This window comes from Bactrocera tryoni, chromosome 2 (assembly GCF_016617805.1).
Source record: "Bactrocera tryoni isolate S06 chromosome 2, CSIRO_BtryS06_freeze2, whole genome shotgun sequence".
Taxonomy (NCBI): Eukaryota; Metazoa; Arthropoda; class Insecta; order Diptera; family Tephritidae; genus Bactrocera; species Bactrocera tryoni.
The window spans coordinates 19,805,259-19,826,414 of NC_052500.1; the positions used below are offsets into that span (position 1 = coordinate 19,805,259).

Here is a 21,156-nt window from a genome sequence, read left to right on the forward strand (position 1 = left end):
ACACCCTTACTGTTGGCCAATTCTGAATGCTTCTGGTCGACCGCCTGCTTCAAGCGGTCCAGTTGTTCGCAGTAGATGGTAGAATTAAGCGTCTGGCCATATAGGAACAGTTCATAGTGAATGATACCTTTCATTCCCACGAAACACACAGCAAAACCTTCCTGGCCGTCAATACCGGCTTGGCCACTGTTTGGGACGATTCACCGGCATTCGACCACGACCGTTTTCGCTTGATATTATCGTATGTGATCAATTTTACGTCGCCAGTCACCATCCGCTTCAAAAATGGGTCGAGTTCGTTCGGTTTCAGCAGCATATTGCAGTCGTTGTCGCCTTGATTCGGTTCAGAAGGTTTTCTTTGCGTCAAATCATGCGACACCCAAACATCAAGCTTTTTTGTGTATCCAGCCTTCTACACATGGTTTGAAATGGTTTGGTGACTTACTTCCATCTTCTGGGCGATGTCACGAGATGCCACATGCCGGTCTAACTCGATGTTTTCCATGATTTGATCGGCTTTCGTCGTCACAGGTTCTGAATCGTCGAAACCATTTCCCCGTAGTTCGAAGTGATAGAGTACCATCTTCCAAAACACCATTAATCTCACGGAAAGAAAAACTTTAAAATAACGCGAATTTCGGCGTTAGTGAACTGAATATCCAAACTAATCACTCATAGCGTCGTTTTGTAGGTTCTGTCAAGACCTTTCAAAGATGTTATAGCATTGCCAGATACGAGCTCGGTAGCGAAATTCAAAAGACAAAAAGGCGGAAGGGATCTATTTTCCAACGTGATATATACAATAATTATATATATAATAATTATTATATTAATTATTATATATAAAATTATGTGTTATTATGTATGAAGCGATAGCTGATAAACAGTGGGAAAACCCCCATATATCGCAGAGCATTGCAAACATACACTATAAGAATAATTGCTGCACGACTTAATATTAAATCATCATTATAAAAACCAAAATTTAAAATAATTTTGTTTTTGCTTCATCCTGTCACGAACTGCGATAAGCGATGAAGTCTTATCAGTGTGCCTTACGAGAATGTGGCACAAGTACTCAGTGTAGCATTATGTGAGTGAGCAAAAATACTGGTCCACAGTATGACTCAAAGATAGTAAAATAAAACTGGTTAGTAAAATACTAGTTGGCAGCGAGAATTTTTATTTTAAAATACACACAAAATAAAGACACTGTTCTCACTTTAGATTATAACATAATTAGCTGCTATTCCCTACTTTTACAACTTCAGAAAAAACATAAAAAAATGTTTGGTTTGAATCAAATTATTTGGTCTATTTTGAGGCAGTATAAAATATTTATTCATATATTATATAATGTACAAATAAATTGCCAAATTGACACCGCCTTTCAAAAAATTCTTATCACTTGAGAGAAAATACACGACTTGTGCTAACGGTTCATATGAGTTGTGAGTGAGAGTAAAGTAATTGGTTGAATTCACTGCTTGGTAAACACTCTTATGCATAAACATATGATATTTAAAGCTTGTTGTTATTAGCAACATAATCTATAAAACTTGCAAAATATTCATTTGATGTTTCACATCACCACCAACTGGACGCGCAACGCTTAAAAAATATACTTGAATTATGGCAGACGTGCGATATATTCCGTTTATTTTACTTTTCATTAATGCTTCATTATTTGCTGCTAGTAGCATATCGGTACAAGAAGGTAATACAAATTTTATTCATTAATTTATTTAACTATTAATTATTATTTTTTCTTAATACACAGGTGAAGATGTGGTTGTACACCCCTTCATTAAAGTTGGCAGCAAGTATTATTTAGTGACTCAGGGCTTAAAGGTACTCAAACATAAACAATTTTATTTACATAAAACACATTGTCTTTCAATTGTAGCTGGATTGGTTCGGAGCCGCGCATTTTTGTCGTTCTTATGACAGTGATTTGCTAACGATTGAATCGTTGGCCGAAAAGAATGCTTTATTTGCGTACTTAAAGTCGATGTTTAGTGATATACATGTTTGGACAAGTAGCAACGATTTGTCGGTGGAAGGAACATACATGTCGCTGAATAGTGGACGTCCAATGCTTTATTCATTCTTTGGACATAACGAACCTAACAATGCGGGGGATGCGGAGGATTGTGTACAAGTCGTACTACACAATGATATCTTTGTAATGAACGATAATAATTGTGCAAAACAAATGCAAGTTATTTGCGAAAAGCGTTCACCGTTAAATTCCGCTCGTAATTTTGCCACAAAATCAAACTGTGAGAATGTAGCAGAGGAATGCGGTTTCACAAAACTGCTGGAAGTATTTCTACAATCTGCAAATATGTTAAACTGCAGGGCGTAATAATAATATGTAAATAAGCATCTTTGTTTTTTCTTATTTATTAGTGAGCTAGCCTTGTGTGCTGATGTGATTTTGGATGTTAAAATAAAGAGTTATAATATTGGTTGGAAAATATCTCCCTTCCGCCTTTTTGTCTTTTGAGTTTCGCTACAGAGCTCGTATCAGGCAATACTATGCATCTTTGAAAGGTATTGACATAACCTACAAAACGACGCTGTGCATGATTAGTTTGGATATTGCGTTCAATAGTTATAGACGTGAAAACATAAAGTTCAATAATGCCGAAATTCCCGTGTTTTTTAAGTTTTTCTTCGTTAAAGGCAAATCCGGTAGAGAAAAGTTCCGTGAGATTAATGGTGTTTTGGGGGATGGTACGCTATCACTTCAAACTGCGGAGAAATGGTTTCGATGATTCAGAGCTCGTGAAAACGACACCATGGATAAGGCAGCCGGAGGAAGACCTGTGTCGACGAAAGCCGATCAAATCATGGAAAGCACCGAGTTAGCTCGTGACATCGGCCAGAAGATGGGAGTTAGTCACCAAACCATTTTAAACCATGTGCAGAAGGCTGGATACACAAAAAAGCTTGATGTTTGGGTGTCGCATGATTTGACGCAAAGAAAACCTTCTGGACCCAATCAACGCTTGCAATATGCTGTTGAAACGAAACGAACTCGTTCCAGTTTGGAAACGGATGGTGACTGGGCGACGAAAAATGGATCACATAGGACAATATCAAGCGAAAACGGTCGTGGTCGAAGACCGCTGAATCGTCCCAAACAGTGGCCAAGTCGGAATTGATGGCCAGGAAGGTTTTGCTGTGTGTTTGGCGGGAATGGAAGGGAATCATCCACTATGAGCTGCTTCCATATGGCCAGATGCTTAATTCTACCATCTACTGCGAACAACTGGACCGCTTGAAGCAGGCGATCGATCAGTAGCGTCCAGAATTGGTCAACAGGAAGGGTGTAGTGTTTCACAAGGACAACGTCAAACCACACACTTCGTTGATGACTCGTCAGAAGCTACAGGAGCTTGGATGGGAGTTTTTATCGCATATACCATATAGACCGGACATACCGCCAAGTGATTACCACCTGTTCCTGTCCATGGTGAACGCCCTTGTTGGTGTAAAGTTGAACTCAAAAGAGGCTTGTGAAAAGTGGCTGTCCGAGTTCTTCGCAAATAAGGAGGGGGCTTCTACGAGGGGGTATTATGAAGTTGCCGTCTAGATGGAAACAGATTATCGAACGAAACGGCGCAAATTTGAATTAACTCCGATCATTGTAACACTTTTTATAAAGCATTGAATAAAGAGTAAAAAGAAGGGAAGAGATATTTGAACACCTAATATTCGCCTTTATTCGCAAATAAAATTTTCGCTGTTTTAAATAGTTTATTGTATGAATGAGTACGAGTATGAATATAAGTATTAGTATGTATATTGGGGTGGTTTTTTTAGCTATTAATTTTTTTCAATCCCGTCACGAAATTTCCATGGAAATCCTCAAAAAAAATTTCCCTGAAAACTTTAGCCCTTAATATTAACATTAAGAACTGGACCAAGTCATGTAAAAATTTTCCATGAATCGTGTATTTTCACTACAATCGTGATTTTGTATCTTTAAATTCCTACAGATCAGAGGTGTTTTATGGCATCGCTTTGACTTTGGACGCATATTTCTCAGAATTGTTCACTCTACAAAAGTGCCCAGTGCAACAAAGTCGTAACTCACACCGGCGAGGTAGTACGGGGCTCTAAACATGATTTTTCCACGAAATTCGTTTTTTTTTTAATATATCTCGTAAATAACAAGAGCTACATAAAAAATGTTCGAGACAAACTTGTAGGAAATTTTATTTGCTACAAAAAGGGTCCAAGCGCAAAATCGCTATCATTAATGATTCTCAAGATATTAAGCTTTTTAAGTAAGGCTGTATGGAATTTTCATAGATTTTTTATTACGTACCATCTATCATCCGTATAAAAAAATTGCACTCGCTTTCCCTCACCAAGAAGCGGCTCCTTTGCCAAAATGACCGATATCGGACTACTATAGCATATAGCCGTCATAGAAACAGAACGATCGGACTTAAGATCTTGCATGGACAACTTTTTCGTTTGACGAGATATCTTCACGAAATGGGCATAAGTTATTGCCTCAGGCAAAGATGCAATCTCCGAAGAAAGGATCGACACACTATAGCATATATATTAAATTAATATATTTAAATTTAATTTAATTTTATTTAATTCATTTAATTTGATTTTTTTTGTTTAACGTCCTATTATTATATTTTATTTGCCTTATTATTTAAATAAATAACGCTTTTTTGTAATTTAATTTAATATAATTTAATTTATTTTTTCTTTTTTTTTTTTGATTTTACTACATTTTATTCCATTTAATTTTATTTAATTTTTCTTATATTATTTGACTTTATTTCTTTTCATTTTATTTAATTTATTTTTTCTGTCTTAATTTTTGCACCATTTCGCAATGCCACGATATTTATCTGCATTTCGTTAATTGTGTCACTCGGTAAAAGTGCACGAATGCGACTTGCCTGCACAAGTGTAATCGCTGATTGCAAATACATACATACACTGGTACCTATGTGCCTCGTCGGCGTGTTAATACATGTGTAGTAAATATATATGTGTGTCTGTGATGTAGGCAATAATGTTTTAAGGACGGCGCAACGTTTTGTGGGTCAATTAAAGCTACGCGAATGCAGCAAATGTCCACGAATTTTATTTTTACGCTTCAATTTCCTTTAGTTTCAAAAATCCCTACGGTACGTAAAACAACAACTACCATGCGAAGCAGAAAATCCGGTCATAATTCGTGCAGAAATCAGCCGACCGACAAGTGAGTTATCGCGACCACGGACAGAGCTGCTGGCAAATATAGATTGCTCAATAGCGTTGTTGCTCGGATTTGCGCTGTTGTTGTTGTTGTTGTCGCTGATATTAGGTTAAATGAATTGAAATGCAGCCTGGTGCAGTTTTTGGTTGCAATTTCGTGCATTACATGTCAAGATGGACTTTCAAAACGACTTTCTCTTCGAGTAAGTGGCGTGCACTTTTACATTTTCATGCGCTCTTATGTATATTTATGAGACCCTGTGTGGATTTGGTTTTATTTTAAATATTTTTTGCGTTTTTTTTTCTTGCTTAAGCTTATCAGTGACTTCAAAAATGCACTTGAATTTCGGTTGCATTTTAATCCAAGTGCTGCTTCAACCAACACGAACGGGGCTTGAGTGCAGACAGAAAATGTTGTTGTTTATATTTTTTAATTGCAACTGTTACGAAATCCCCGGCAAATTTCAAATTCATGCTGCATAAAGTGTGGCAACACTCAAAAGTGGAGCAAGAGGGTATTCAATGTTGAAGTAGAGAAAAATACTATTTTGGTTGAGAAAAGTAATAAAAGATTAAAAAAAAAATGTAAATAAAAATATTTAATTAAAATTAAATGTGCATAATTTAAATTTGTTATAAAAGAATTATAAAAAAATATAACAAAATAAATAAAAAAATAGTATACATTTTATTTATTTCGTACAATTTTGTTTTTATTTTATATTTTTTTTTATAATTTCGTTTTTTTTTTAATATTGAAACCTCTAAAAACCTTTTTTTTATAGAAAAATCATAAAAAGTATAATAAAATAATTAAAAAAATAATGAAAGAATAAAAAATAATGAAAATTAATTAATGTGAAATTAAAAAATAATGAAGAATAAAAAAAAAATATAATTTAAATTTGTTATAAAAAATATATAAAAAAATAGCATAAATTTTATTTTGTTTTTATTTTATTACTAATTTCGTTTTTTTTTTTTAATCTTAAAATCTGTAAAAGCGTTTTTTTTTAAATCAAAAAATAATAACTGGAAAATAATTTAAATTTGATTTATTTTTATAAATTTTTTACAATTTCGTTTTTTTTTTAATATTGAAACCTCTAAAACCCGTTTTTTTATAAAAAAAATTATAAAATAATTTACATTTTATTTATATTTTATTTATATTTTTTTAAATTTTTTTTCGTGCCATTTTTTTTAATTTATTAATAATTTCGAAATTTTTAATTTTAAAACCTCTCTTGTTTAAAAAATATCGAAATTAATGTTAAAATAAAAAAAAAATTTATAAAAAAATATAATAAAAAAATAAAAAATTAAAAAATAATTAAATTTTTTTTTATTTTTGTTGCACAATTTTGTTTTTATTTTATTATTAATTTCGATTTTTTAATCTTGAAACTTCTGAAAACTTCTTTTTTATAAAAAAATATATATAATAAAATAATTAAAAAGTAATACAATTTTTTATATTTTTTTAAAATTTTTTTCGTATAATTTTGTTTTTATTTTATTATTAATTTCATTTATTTTTTAATTTTGAAACCGCTATTTTTCCTAATAAACCACTCAGTTGTTCGAAGCGCAGTGAAAAAATCTCAACACGACAAAGAATTGTTATTGTTGTTATAACATTACTAATTTACATATATATTAATTTCAAAAAGCACATTTGTTGTTATTCTAAAGTAGACAAAGACACTATTGTCACCGCCTTAGGCCCACTACTACAAACTATATACATATGCTAATGTCTGCTTGTGGTCCCAAAAACATGGTTCCTTTACAACACGACTTGATCATGAAAACTTGCATAATGTCGGAAATATGCAATGCGTGTAAAGTTTTTACACAAACACTCTCCAAATGAGCCACATACATACATACATACATATCAACTTGCATACTAATTTTGCCACAAGAGCCTCAACAGGTAGGCTGCTGCTGCACATACATACACATGCGACAACAGTTCAAGTGTGTCTCGAGAGCAACGAGATGTAGAGCATTGATTATGAATGTGCGCTTGTAACTGCGCGTGAAGGCAGCGAAGAGGTGGTTTATGCTGTAAGGCGGGCGGTGGCAGTCAAACGCTTGTTTATTTGCTTTGGCTTGACTTTTATTTATTAGCGTGAGAAATTTGTATTATGTTACTACAACCAACACGTCTAGTTGTTTAACCGAAATTTGTTTGTGCAATTGGTTAGCGTAGATTGCGTGTAAACAAAAGACTTAAGCAACGAACTTGCTGCCTAGAACATTGACGAAGGAAGGAGACTACTGTTATGCTGCTTTTTGGTAGTTAAAGTTTAATGAAATGGAAATCATATTTGAATATGAAAAATGTTTGAAATATATTTTTAAGTGATATACGAAGCAATTATGTGTTTTGAGTGTATAATCGACTATTCGTTTTTTTGCTTAAAGTACACAGAAGCGTCCCAAAAAAGTTATTAAGTTAGTGGAAAAGTGAGATAAAATGTGGCTGTTCAATCGGCTTTAGTATCGAAGCGTTCGGGTTGGTCAGCAGAAGAACTTGAAACTTTAAATGTATTTGTCATATCGTGCGACGATGGTACTTGGAGGCTATAGCACGTTATCACTTGAAATTTTAACTGTAACCTTGCAAGCTTTACAGTTGTACAATTTTTTTTGTTATTGTTGAAAACTTTTTAATGAATTTTTCGGTCTAAATTGAACTTTTTTACAAGACCGTCAAGCTTGCCACTTACTGGTAAGATTATTAGGTTATGTGGCTTAAATTAAGATATTCTTTTTCACCGATCCTCTTGAAAAGGGTGATTCCGAAATTCAATAGCCACTATTTTGTATCAATATACAATTTTTTTATATACTCAAATGCGTAGGTTGCTTTTTATATTTCGAGGTTTGCTAATCCTATTGTTACAATCTGGCAACTCACAACATTATCGTAAAGTCTGATATTTTATACATTTGATGTTATACATACTCAGAAGATTTGGACATGTACTCGCTATTTTTGCTGTTTACAGTAACTTAAAATCTTCATCTTGTTTACAAAATGGAATCAAATCGCAACTATTTTCGTGCGATTATTTTTTTTAACACTATCTCAGCGACTGGACATCGATGAACTTAAAACAATTTTCAAAAAAAGTCAATTATCTTATTTGTGCTATTTACAGTTACTTCAAATATTCACTTCCGCTAAAAAATGGAATGAAATCAGTACTAACCATCGACATGCACTTACTCATCGATGAACTTAATTAAATTTTCCAAAAAAAATTGTCAATTATCATATTTGTGCTGTTTACAGTAATTTCAAATATTCTCTTCCGCTAAAAAATGGAATGAAATTCGTACTAACCGTCGACCTGGACTAACTCATCGATGAACTTAATTCAGTTAAAAAAAAAATGTCAATTATCCTATTTGTGCTTTTTACAGTAACATCAAATATTCATTTCCGCTAAAAAATGGAATGAAATCGCTACTTACCATCGACATGGACTAATTCATCGATGAACTTAATTCAATTTAAAAAAAAATTGTCAATTATTCTATTTGTACTGTTTACAGTAACTTCAAATATTCATTTCCGCTAAAAAAGGGAAATAAATCGTGAACATTTTGGTGCAAATATCTTTAGAACTTTCTACGTGGACTTACTCAGCAACAAGACATCAATGAACTTATTTAAATTTTCAGAGAAAATTATCAGTTGTTCACACTGGTCTAACCTCTTCAGAATTTTTCCTCAGATCTATACCACCAACTTTGTATGGTAAAACTACTAAAATACCATAATACTTTATTTCAAATGCAGCTCTTTGTAAGAAACAGAGAGTGACACGCTTGTAATAATATTACTTGTAGCTCGAATCATTCAATTATTGTCCAAGAAAGACACGGCAAGTAACACTGTCATCTCAAAAATTGCACCAGCAATAGAACTAATTATCATGAAGTATTTCTAGATCATATTCGTTTACAAAAATCGATTCAACAGATGTACTACTCGTATGTTGCAAGTGTTTGAAGTATCATGCTTGAGTATATTGATCAGTAATTGAAGTAGTTTCAGTATAAAAATTGAGACACTCATCACCCTGAAACCGATAGTGTGCTTTGTGATGAATTGAAACACTCTTCGTTAATGAATCTATCTATTTAACAAAAGAACCTCTCTTTACTCAATAAAGGCGAGTTGAGTTTAATGATCAACCCGTTTACTTTTTCGCAACTTGAAGCCACACATGCTGTTCTTAATAGATTTTTTTCTTTTTATTGGTTGTTTTATTCTTTAAAATAATGTAATACAAACTAAAATTGCTTTTGTGTAGTTTTATTTGGGAAAATAACTTGCAGCGAGCATAAAATATTGGTTAGTCGAAAAAGTCTTTTCGTATTTTGTCTATAGATGTCGTTGTAGTCGTATATCTCCAGTGCTACTAATTACATAATGCCATCATGTCTCTAGCGGAAAAATGGCAAAAAGTGGTTGACCAAAATGTTACTTTTTTGTTCACTATTTTTCATAATAAATATAAAAAATTAGTTAAAGTTTGATTAGGAATACGAAAAAACTTTTTCGACTACCTAACAGTTTGAAAAAAATTATAGGAAAATATTTTAAAATCTAAATACAACAACAACATACTAAATTAGTAGCATAGAAATGTGGCTAAGACAATCAGCTCTTGAGTATGTAATATATCTACAAATATAATATAAATTTATGCACTTTTAATGAAGAAAAACCACAAGCATAGATTTTCTAAAATGAAGGCAAATCGCTAATAACAACAACAATAACAGTAAATAAGAATTATAAAAATACAAAATGTCTCGCTTGCCTTGAAATGTGGTGCGCTGCAGTAAAGTGCTGCCATAAGCTAACCGCAACAATCAGAACAAGTAAATCGCCTGACGCTGTTAAAGCGGCTGCCAATGGACCAATCAATAGCTTTAGTCACCAGCAAACAGTCATGTGCAACTATGGTGCAGTAAACAAACCCTTGTTGTTGTTGTAAGTAAATGGAAAAATAATGTAACAAAGCGCCAGCAGCAATGGTGGTCAATAACGGTCTCGCAACAAAGCGCAGACAGACATTGTTGCAGCGGGCAGGCGGTACAAAGGCACATTTATGCTATATATAAAAGTATGTATGCATATATGTATATGTGCACATATATTTTTATGAGCAACGCATTCGCTGCAGTTCTCATTTGTTGTTAATTGCAATTTGAATGGCTTTTAAGCACTCGTCTATATATATGATATATAAACTATAGGTTTATACATATCGCTAACTGCAGCTGATCAGTTTCATATGTCACGCACACATACATATTGATTGCGTGCTTTTGACACCATCAAATGCTGGTTGTTCATAGCAAAGAGTTTTGACACAGAGTTAGCCGCCCGAGTTAGCAATTTGAAATGTTCCAAATGATGATGGCTGCGCCGGCGCACGTACTCGTGCTTTCGATGCTATGGTTGTAAGTTGTTATACATGCAACGGTGCTATGCTATTTTCGAAATCTTTTATTTTGATTTAATACCAAGCCAACGGCGTTGAACAAATTACAATGACATTTATTGCCAGGCGATTAAAATTTGAAAATATGTCTGATCCATAAAAAATATTCAGTGCAATTACTCGCGAGAGTGTGCCTGATTAAATAACTGTACGTATATATATTCAGATATTTACTAAATTGGAATTCACTTAACGAATCGAACAAACTATGACTAACATATTGGGTAGTCGAAAAAGTCTTTTCGTATTTTGTCAATAGATGTCGCTGCAGTCGTATATCTCCAGTGCTACCAATCAAATTGTGTCTTACCATATAGCGTTGGAAAGGTGAGATTTTAAGGTTCATTTAATCAAAAAAAAATTTAATCCGGGAAAGTTGAAAAAAAGTTACAGCTGCTCAAAAATGTGTGAAAATAATGAAGAAATTCGCTATATTTAGAAACTTTTTTTATAAAAAAGGGAAGAATGCCACACAAGCCACCGAAGACATTTGTAAAGTTTACGGAGGCAATGCTGTATCAGTTTGTTTAGTACAACAATGATTCGCTCGTTTCCGTTCTGGAAATTTCGATGTGAAAGATGTACTCGCTCTGGTCGACCTTTCGTTGAAAAAGGCGATGAAATTATGGAAATATTGACCAGGACCTTCACATAAGCAGTCATGACATTGCTAAGGAACTTAATATTTATCATTAAACGGTTTTGAACCATTTAAAAAAGGATGTCTACAAAAAGAAGCTCGATGTTTGGGTACCACATGAATTAACATCTGCCATTCTTTGCTGAAACGAAATGAAATCGAACAATTTCTGAAACGAATGGTAACAGGAGACGAAAAGTGGATCAAATACGATAATAATGTACGAAAAAGATCATGGTCCATGAGTGGTGAAGCTCAACAGATGGTCATAAAGCCAGGATTAACGTATCGAAAGGTTATGCTGAGTGTTTGGTGGGATTGGTTAGGAATCATTCACTGTGAGCTGCACCAGCCTGGTTAAACGATTGATTCTACATTTTACTGTTAACAACTGATGAGATTGAAGCAAGCAATCGAAAAAAACGGCCAGAACTGATCAACAGAAAGGGCTCCGTCTTCCATCAGGACAACGCTAGACCACACATACTTTGATGCCTCGGCAAAAACTGGGAGAGCTTGGCTGGGAAGTTTTGATGCATCCATATACCATATGCACTATCGGACTACCATTTGTTTCGGTCAATGCAAAACTCCCTTAATGAAGTAAAGTTGGCTTCAAGAGAAGCCTGTGAAAATTACTTGTCGCAGTTTTTCACCGAGAAACCAGAAAAGTTTTACACTGATGGAATAATGTCTCTAGCGGAAAATTGGCAAAAAGTGATCGATCAAAATGATACATATTTGGTTCATTAAAGTTCTTTATAAATATAAAAAAATAAGTTGAAGTTTTATTCTTCTTCTTCTTCTTCTTCTTCTTATTCTATATTCTTTTTCAGAAGTAAAATATTTATTTTCACACAAACATTTACTTTTGTTTTCCATTCGCTAAATACCTTTGGTAAATTTTTATATTCAAATTTAAATTTTTGCAATAATTTGCATATTTCAAATGGTTAAAAAAACTTTAACGCGTGAATGCATATCTAGTTATTTATAAGTTTTTTGAGAGCGCTTTTATTGCATGCGAAAAGTGGACAAAGGAAGTATTCACACACATACCTTAAAAATAATTGACTTTAGTCACAATTAAAATTAAAAGCTTAATGCAATTGCTTTTTATCCTTCTAGGTTCCAAATATTGGGTCGCAAGAAAATACAACTTGATAGTTTTGCCTGCCTCACCTACGATTATGCGATTATGACATGCGAGTTTGTTGATATATAATAAGAAATATCGCATGCGAGTTCATACTCTCATAATTTATCACAAACAACAGCACAACTTAATTATCTCATGAAATGTCAGTTATGATTGAGCGCTGGTGAGAAGGATAAGCGCTCTCGAATAACGCAAATGAGCATTAGTGTCATCTATAAAGGATAAGCTCTTTAGTTTACGTGCAACGAATTGAAGTGAACGAATAATTCCACGTGGAAATCAGTGCGCGTTATTTTATAGTGAAAAATAAGTTTGTGTAAAGTGTTTTGAAGTGTTTAGTGGATATTTTTGTGAAATTCCAAGTCCTTAGTTAGTGCGCGTTGTGTTAAAATTAGTTAATTTCTGTAGTGTTTGCTAATAAAGTGTTGTGTTAGTTTCAATTCAAGCTTCTGCGCGTTGGAATATCATATTTCTGTTGGAGGGCAGTGGGAATGGCGAATGTCAAAACTTCATTATGATGGGAAAATCAACATGGCAAAGGGTAAGTTAGTCTTACAAATACTTGCATGTATATACATGTCCATCCATACAAACAATACACTTTCAAATTGATTTGAGATTTTTTTGATTTTCATAAATTATCTGCTCTGGTCAAACAATAAAACTTGCCTAAATCTGCATAAAAAAATTTGGCATAACTGAAGCTAGTTGTTATATCATTTTAATGAGGTAACCACAAAGTCTCTAGTTATGAAATCAATTTGCAAACTTTTTTGTTGCTTTCATGTGGAAGAGACCAGCGCTTTAAGTTAGCGAGCAGTGAAATGGCAAACCGAACAGGGCAACTTACGATCTGATAAAATTTCTTAAATGAATCGATAAAAGATTGGCTAGATCGTGAGAATTGAAGTTTGATCAATTGCTATGTTAAAAAAATTTGCAAAAGTGTTTTGAAAATTCTTCTTTATCGAGAACACAAGTATTTAATTAGCACAAAGCCTTTAGTGAAAGTCGTGAAGTCATAGAAAACTTGCTTCTCGTTCACGCAACTGTATTTCTGACGATAACACCAAAAAAGTTAAAGAAATAGCGAATGGAAATCATCGAATAGGCTTTAGAGAGATAGCAGAGTATCTTAACATCTATTAAGCAACGGCTTAACGCAATTGTGGTAACCAATGGTAAATAGTATGCCAATGCTAGACTCACACCAAAAGACCTGAATATAATGCCAAAGTCATGTAGAGTAGAGATCGCAAAAGAGATGCGGAGTACCCTGATTGATGGAGATATGCGAGTTCATGAATACGACATCGAAACTCTCCAACAATCTAGCGAAGTGATTGATGGGGTTTTCTGGCTGAGTTTTCCTTCTTCTTGTTTGGTACCACAATCATCGATCGGCCCGGGCCGACAACGAAAAATTGCCTCTATTCTTTACGAAGTCACGTCAGTTGGACGCTCTTGTTACCGTTGTCCACCCAAGCGCATCAAATCGAAAATCAAATCATTTCAGCAGTGACTTCAATGTCATGATGCGTATGCAGCAATGCCAGGCCGATCAATTTAGCTTGAAGCATGTTAGTCTTCAGCCACGTTTTCAGGCGTCAAAGTGTCCAAAAAGAGCGTTCAGAGCTCGCATTCGTCACAGGAAGTGTGCAGAATATGTAAAGAAAACTGAATTATGGTGTATAGGTCTACATCGCAATTCTTCAACGTTTCCAATGCAGTAGTCGGTAACTTGTTGTCTTTTCACTTTTGCCTTTCCCACCCATGGCACTACCTGTGTTCAAGTTCACTTTTGAGCTTCGAACATTACACGACGTTGTCATTATCCAAAAGGCCTTTGAATCTATCTATCAAGCAGTCAATAAAATTTTCCATTTCTATGGCTTTCAAAGCACATACTTTTTCTGGAAGCAACAAACTTAGTTGAAATCCATCCAATACTTGTCTAGAAAAGCGCATTCTTAAATCTTCGTTGATTGTATCCAGCAGAGGAATATCGGAATAGGAACATATCACAGATGGAGCTGAATGCAGTATCTATTTCAAGTTCTCTATCAAGCCGCGTTGCTTCAAATTTAGCACTTTCAGTTACGGATCTGATTGGATTTATTAACAATTTAATCTGCGTACATTGCTACACTTCAGTAATATATTAGCATTATTTATTATATTCAAAAATGGAGATAGTCTATACATTTTATAATCCCTGTAGAGTAGTGATGATGCTGCTAAAGAGATCACAAATAATTTTTTGAAACGATATTTAGCAATAACATAACTGCAGATACAATTCAGTTTATTTTTTTTTAACTTTTATATCCGCTTTCCCAAGCACAGATAAAAAGCAAGGAGAATGGGTCTGGTGGTAAGCTAGTAAAATACTTAACGTATTTAACGTTCATTCTACTCCTCTAATAACGGGATAAATGTAGTTTATCGCCAAAGCATGAGAACGAAAAGTTGATAATTTTTAATCACAAGTTGATTTATGCAATTTTATCGGCATCTAATTGCATTTTAAACCATTCAAGAAAATTAGAAATCTGTATTCGTATAGAGCACACTTGATGTGAACTCGACTATCTACCATATAGGCGACTATAGAACCAATTAAAAACAAGACCACACAACTTCTTCAGTGTTTTATGGGCAAATAATTTGCATAACATTTTTATACTGACCATTAGACAGTACCGAACCCTTACTATATAGTTATATGTGTGTACATATATTATATTTGTTTGTAGAAGTGCACTTTCCCACAAATATCTAACAGTATTATTAAATACCACGATCATAAATCTCCTGCTGTTTCCATGCGCGACAGCGAAGAGCACCGACATTTGACACCGTGTCGATATGGCTCGCGATCTGCTTATCCACATTATTGTTGTTGCTTTGAACTCCAGTGTTGTTGCTTTCAAGTACTACCGTTGGCACTTGGCAACATATGCATATAATCTGCAGTCATAAATTTTCTTGCATTTGCATATGTAAATGAGAGAGTCTACAATGTACGGCGGCTGCAGAAATGCGGGCACTTGTAGTTGCGGAGTGTGAGTACAAGATGTTGTTTTACTTTATGCCGATTTAATTTGTATAATTGTCGTTAGTTAGTATTATTTGCTAATTTATTATTAATTTTTATATTTTAATTCATTGCGTGTTGCATGTTGTGTAATTGCATGCACCTTTCGGTTAAGTGCAAATAGCACACTTCTTTCTCATTAACAGTAAATTTTTGCATACAGGGTGCGACAATAGACAGTTATTACTGAAATTATGTATATATTGATGAGAAATGAAACTGCTATTTTTTATCGATTTCAAAAAGTTATAGTTTGCAACTCCAGGGTTCTCTAATCGTGCCAAATAAAAGGCAACCCTCGTATAAGCAAGATAATAAGTTCAGTAAACTAAAGGGGTTTTCAATATGAGTGCTACAAAAGCTTTAAATACGGTTTGGGATATCAATTTAACTCTTTAAAAGTCCTGTGAAAGTTCAGTTTATGTTCGCATAAAGCATAGACTTGACGTAGCCCCACAGGAAATAGTCTAACGGCTTCAAATTGCACGACCGAGGCGGCCAATTGACTGGGCCATTTCTTGAGATAACACTTTCACTAAACTTGGTTTTTCATAAATCGATTGTGACATTCGCTGTTTGGTTCATATTTTCCAAGTCCATATCATCCAAAACGGGACAAAAATATTCGATTATCATTGGGCGGTAGCATATCCCATTCACAGTAACATGCCGGTCTTGATCATCAAGTAAGAAATACGGCCCAATAACGCCGCCGGCCCATAAACCGCACCAAATCGTAATTTTTTCGAGTGCAATGGTGACTCACGTAATACGTCTGTATTGCTGCCTGACCAATAACGCATATTTTGCTTATTGACGAAGCCATTCAGCCAGAAATGAGCCTCATCGTTGAAGATGATGTTTTCATGAAAATCCATATCATTTTCAAGTTGTTGCTCAGCCCAATTCACGAACCAACGACGATGTGGTGGTCAAGCTTGAGTTCTTGCGTCAATTTGATCTTGTAAGGTTGTAGGCCAAGATCTTTTCGTTCGTCACAACGACGTCACAGAGCTGACCAACGCTTGAGAACGACGCGTGGGAGACTGATTTGGGTCTTCCTCAATTGATGTGCTAGCGGCAGGAATATTCTCGACACTATGGGCATTTCTTTATCTCACTGGTACGTGAACATTTTGCACTGTGCCTGTGGATTCAAATTTTTTCACTGAACGCTCAATTGTTGATTTGACGGAACGATTATGATGACCTTAAATTGGACGTAGTGCTCTTAAAGTTGAGGCCACTGACTCCGAATTTCGGCAGGAAATTTTAATAATTTCGACTCATTGTTGGATCGTATATCTTTTCATAATGAAAGGGCAAACCTTACTGAAGAGAAATGTCAAAACAGTGGGAAAAATATTTGATTCGTTGGAATTTAAATGGTTTAATATCGGAAATGGTCGCGATTGTGGTACGATTCGCTTATTTTGGTCGATAATATAGGGATATCAAACTAAAACTACGAAATAAGCTTGATTCAAATAAGTCGAATGGTAGCTGAGATATGAGATCTCATCAACATCAAGTGATGATCAACACGTCAATAAAATAAAGAAATCGGTGCTTGAGAATCGACGTTGAACAGTTAGAGATCTTAGAGATCGTTGAAATATTGGAAGGTTCAATGACAACCGATTTGAAAGATAATTTGTGAAAAATAGCGTCGCATTACCGTCTATGTATGAAATAATGCTTTCCGACTACCAGGATGTCTTGAAATCTATTATTACTGGCGATGAATTTTGGATCTATGCTTGCGACCCGGAAACAGACCATCAATCGGTCGAATATTGTGGCAAAGATGAACTGAAACCGAAAGAAAGACGTCAAAACAGACCAAAAATCAAGGTTATGTTGACAGTTTTCTTCGATCATCGGATGGTGCACTCGAATTCCTTCCGATCGGCCAAACTGTCAACGAGGAATACTATTTGAGTGTTATGCGTCGTTTGCGCGAAGCTATTCGTAAATATATGCCAGAATTATGGGAGAGAACTCTTGGTTTTTGTACCAAGATTATGCACCGTCGCATACTGCGTTGATGGCGTTAATGTGATACTTGACTCTCCCTACTACTCTCTATTTAACACCCTTTAGATGCATAACTTCTCTTTTATAAGGCTTCAGTGATGTAATTTCTTAACGTGTTACATGGGTTTCCTTGGGTAAAAAACAGCCTTTTTTCAACAATTTCGTTTTTCTAATATAAAAATGGAATATTTTATTACAATTTTTTTATTGTTATAAACATACACTATTAGCAAAGAAATTCAGAAATTTCTGTAAAAAAATATTCGGCCATTGCAACGCCATTTCCGGTAACCACGCGGAAAAATATGCCGCCGCATTGGCAGGATAACACCTTAGAGGATCATCTGAAGTGAAAAAATACGTGTTTTAGTTAAAACCTTAACATAGATCTTCGACGAAGAAAAAAAACTGAAAATAGGATTTTTGGCAGACATTTTCACAAAGAAATGAAAAATTCGCAACATTTTTTTTTCAAATACTTGTAATCGAAAAACAATCCTTCGTCCAAGTCTTTAAGAATTGTATCTCACAGATCTGTGTAAAATTTCATGAAGATCGGTTGGGTAGTTCTCGATAAATCTTGCCAACCGACTTCAAAAACACAGTTTCGAGAAAACGCGTTTAAAGACGGCGCATTTAGCCTAGCTAGCCTGGAGCGCACAAGTTCTCAAAGCTGTATCTCCGAAACGATTACTCGGATTAACTTGAAAATTTAGGACAATATTTCAGTGGTGTTTTAGAATTTAATAAGACAATTAAAAAAATCGATTTTTTGAAACCCCGGGGGTTTATAACCCCTAATATTGCAATTTAGGAGGAGCCTGCTTTAATAGCTTCAAAAACTTGGTTTTTTTACTTAAATCTCTTTAAAAATTATCTAAGAATTTGTCCACAAAGTTATAGATAGAAACTCGAAGTATTTTCGAAGCTAGAAGGGAAATAGTGACCGAGCGTCTAGCAGATATATTAGCGCTTGGGCAGAAAGCGAAAACTTTGACGCGCGATTTCTCGATTTTTCATTTTTACAATTTTTTTTAATTGGGGCAAAGTTTATTATCTTTTAATCTTAGCTTTGTTTATTTCGGTTTTGGTAATCAGAGGGTTTAAGATGAGTAGGTGATTAGCCTTCTGCATCCGAGGCTGTCGATTTCGCCTCTAGGCAGGCAATGGCGTGGGAATTTCTTGCTCGCAGGTGCTAAGGTTATACCGCCTTTACTCGGTCGTCAGAGCCTCGTTCGTAGTGAACATGTATGTTCCACCTAGGAACTACGGAAAATGTATATACATATATACATATATATAAGTTTATTACCATTGGCAATAAATTACATTTTATTTAAACTAAAAAAAAAACAATGAAAAGTCAACTGTGAACATATTTTTAAACAACATAAAGTAAAATTTTTTTTGGTCTAAAACCACTTTTTTACGATTTTTTAAAAATTTGTAAAATTTTACACATTTTTTTTGGAATTCTCTTAGTTTCACTAGAAGACAAATTACTGAAAAATATGATTTTTTTTTTAATTTTTTGTTTCCGATAGAAATTGCGACCTGCATCCTGCCCGCTGTACGACAAATGCACATGCGAGATGTTTCGGGCAATTGCTTCCCAAAGGCACAATATCAAAGATTTCGTATCCAAAAAATTTGTGAATGATGTTTAAATATATAACTATAAACCCTAGAAATTTCGCTTTAAGCAATTATTTCTTTCCCTCCCAAAGAAATCCTGAAAAAAATTGATTTTTTGAAGCCTGTAAAGCAGGCTCCCCCCTTGAGGGTGAGAAATTTTGAACACAAAAATATTTTTCCGCTCGAAGTCTTCATTTTCACTTAATACCTTAAAATCCAACTCAAATACAATGTCGAACCACCCTAATGCGCATAAGTGAGTAAGCACTCACTTAATAAGCACAAAGTTTTGTTGAAAAGCACATATTTTAAAAACTATATCGAATCAATCGGCGATGGGCGTTTAATTGTACGATAAATAAAATCGCTCTCAATGATTTTACAAGCACTTTGCAGGCAAAAAATTAACACAAGCATTTAATAAATATGTGTTGAGTTTAAGACAAAGCGTTTGCGCTGCTAGTTTGTCAATTAAACAATTAATGTAAGCGCTGGATAATTGAATAATTAGCAGTTGAGTGGTGAATTAATGAACTTACATAGACTTTGCAATGAAAATTGTTGGCTAAATCCACGTCAAAATATTGGTTGGAGCATTGAAAAATTGCCAGCAATCACTTTGATTTATATTTGCATAAATAAATGCATTAAATTTTTGTGTATTTCTTATAATTTTGAAAACATGAGATTTTTCTTTTCTAATATTTTTTTTTTTTTTACTTTATGCGATTATATACAGCTTACATATTTTTTTTTAATTTTTTTATTTTTAACATTTTTAATTTTTTCAACTTTTCATATTTAATTAAAGATTTTATTAAATTTAATTTAAAAAAAGTTAATTAAAATTTTTTTTAATTCAAAAATTAATTAACATTTTTAATTAAAATTAATTAATTCAAATTTTTATTTTTTAATATTAATCCAATTTTCACTCTCACTTTCCACACACGTCCCCGCTATTATTTAATCGAACTCGCCACGCGGCTTTTCGTTAGCAAAATTCACACGCTCGCTTCCACTAAACGCCGACTACATTTGAAGAGCGCCTCACACAACTGATGAATGAAAAATGTCAAAGCGCTCAATAGACTGGCGTATCGGCAAACACTCAACGCTTAAATTAAAACAATAATAATAGCAAGAATACTTAAATGAAATGGTATGCGCCAATACTGGTTTGAAGCTCAACATAATTAAGTACAAAATACGAAAATAATGAACACGAGTGAGCAAATAGAATCAATCGCGTCGCGCAAAAGCGCAATGAAGCTTGTACCAGCTTGTACAACCACAAGCAGAAGCAGCCGTGGGCATTAGAAGTGTTGAGGCTTCTTGGCTGCGTTGAAGAGTAGGAGCGTGCGCAATACAAGTGAGCCATCAGCGGCTGGCGTGCTAAGCACGAACGCGCACGCAACGTAGGCGTTTTGCTGTTTTTGTTGTTTTTGCTTGCCTAGTTTCGTCGAAATGCGCTCAAAAGTTTTCAAACGCGCTTCAGTGTTGCTTGGCTCAGCGCTGGGTTGTTGTTGCTGACACAATAAGCTACGCTGTGGTGTTAATTGATGTTGTTGTAGTTGTTCTTGTTTTATTTCTTAAGTTTTTTTTTTTAACTTTTTTTGTTTTTTTTTTTATTTTTTAATTGTTTTTTTTTTTCCTTTTAATTATTTTCATCGTCACATTCACTACCCTTCGCGCTTTGACGGTTTTCACCGTCCCCCATAACACTTGTTATGCCCTAAAAAGTCGCTGCGGCTCCCGCATTGGTGCACTGAAATCACAGCGGAAACACAAATCGCTCGCCCGTCCAGTCGGCCGT

General features: G+C 34.3%; 2 protein-coding genes across 2 annotated transcripts in view; one reads left to right on the forward strand and one right to left on the reverse strand.

The window, feature by feature from the left end:
- LOC120769499 (protein spaetzle 3) overlaps nucleotides 1–21,156 on the reverse strand; it is a 75,566-nt gene that overhangs the window by 29,871 nt on the left and 24,539 nt on the right. The gene's annotated exons all lie outside the window — the stretch shown is intronic.
- LOC120769500 (C-type lectin 37Da-like) lies at nucleotides 1,593–2,482 on the forward strand. Its single transcript, XM_040096531.1, has 3 exons — nucleotides 1,593–1,717; nucleotides 1,781–1,851; nucleotides 1,907–2,482. Exons 1-3 carry the CDS (start codon nucleotides 1,633–1,635, stop codon nucleotides 2,366–2,368), a joined length of 618 nt encoding a protein of 205 aa, XP_039952465.1. The 5' UTR covers nucleotides 1,593–1,632; the 3' UTR covers nucleotides 2,369–2,482.

Bases quoted from the DNA above. Each gene is read 5' to 3' on its own strand.
- LOC120769500 (XM_040096531.1), top strand. From the start codon at position 1,633: ATGGCAGACGTGCGATATATTCCGTTTATTTTACTTTTCATTAATGCT. The intron at 1,718-1,780 runs GTAATACAAATT...CTTAATACACAG, and splicing joins TAGCATATCGGTACAAGAAG to GTGAAGATGTGGTTGTACAC. The intron at 1,852-1,906 runs GTACTCAAACAT...TTTCAATTGTAG, and splicing joins TAGTGACTCAGGGCTTAAAG to CTGGATTGGTTCGGAGCCGC.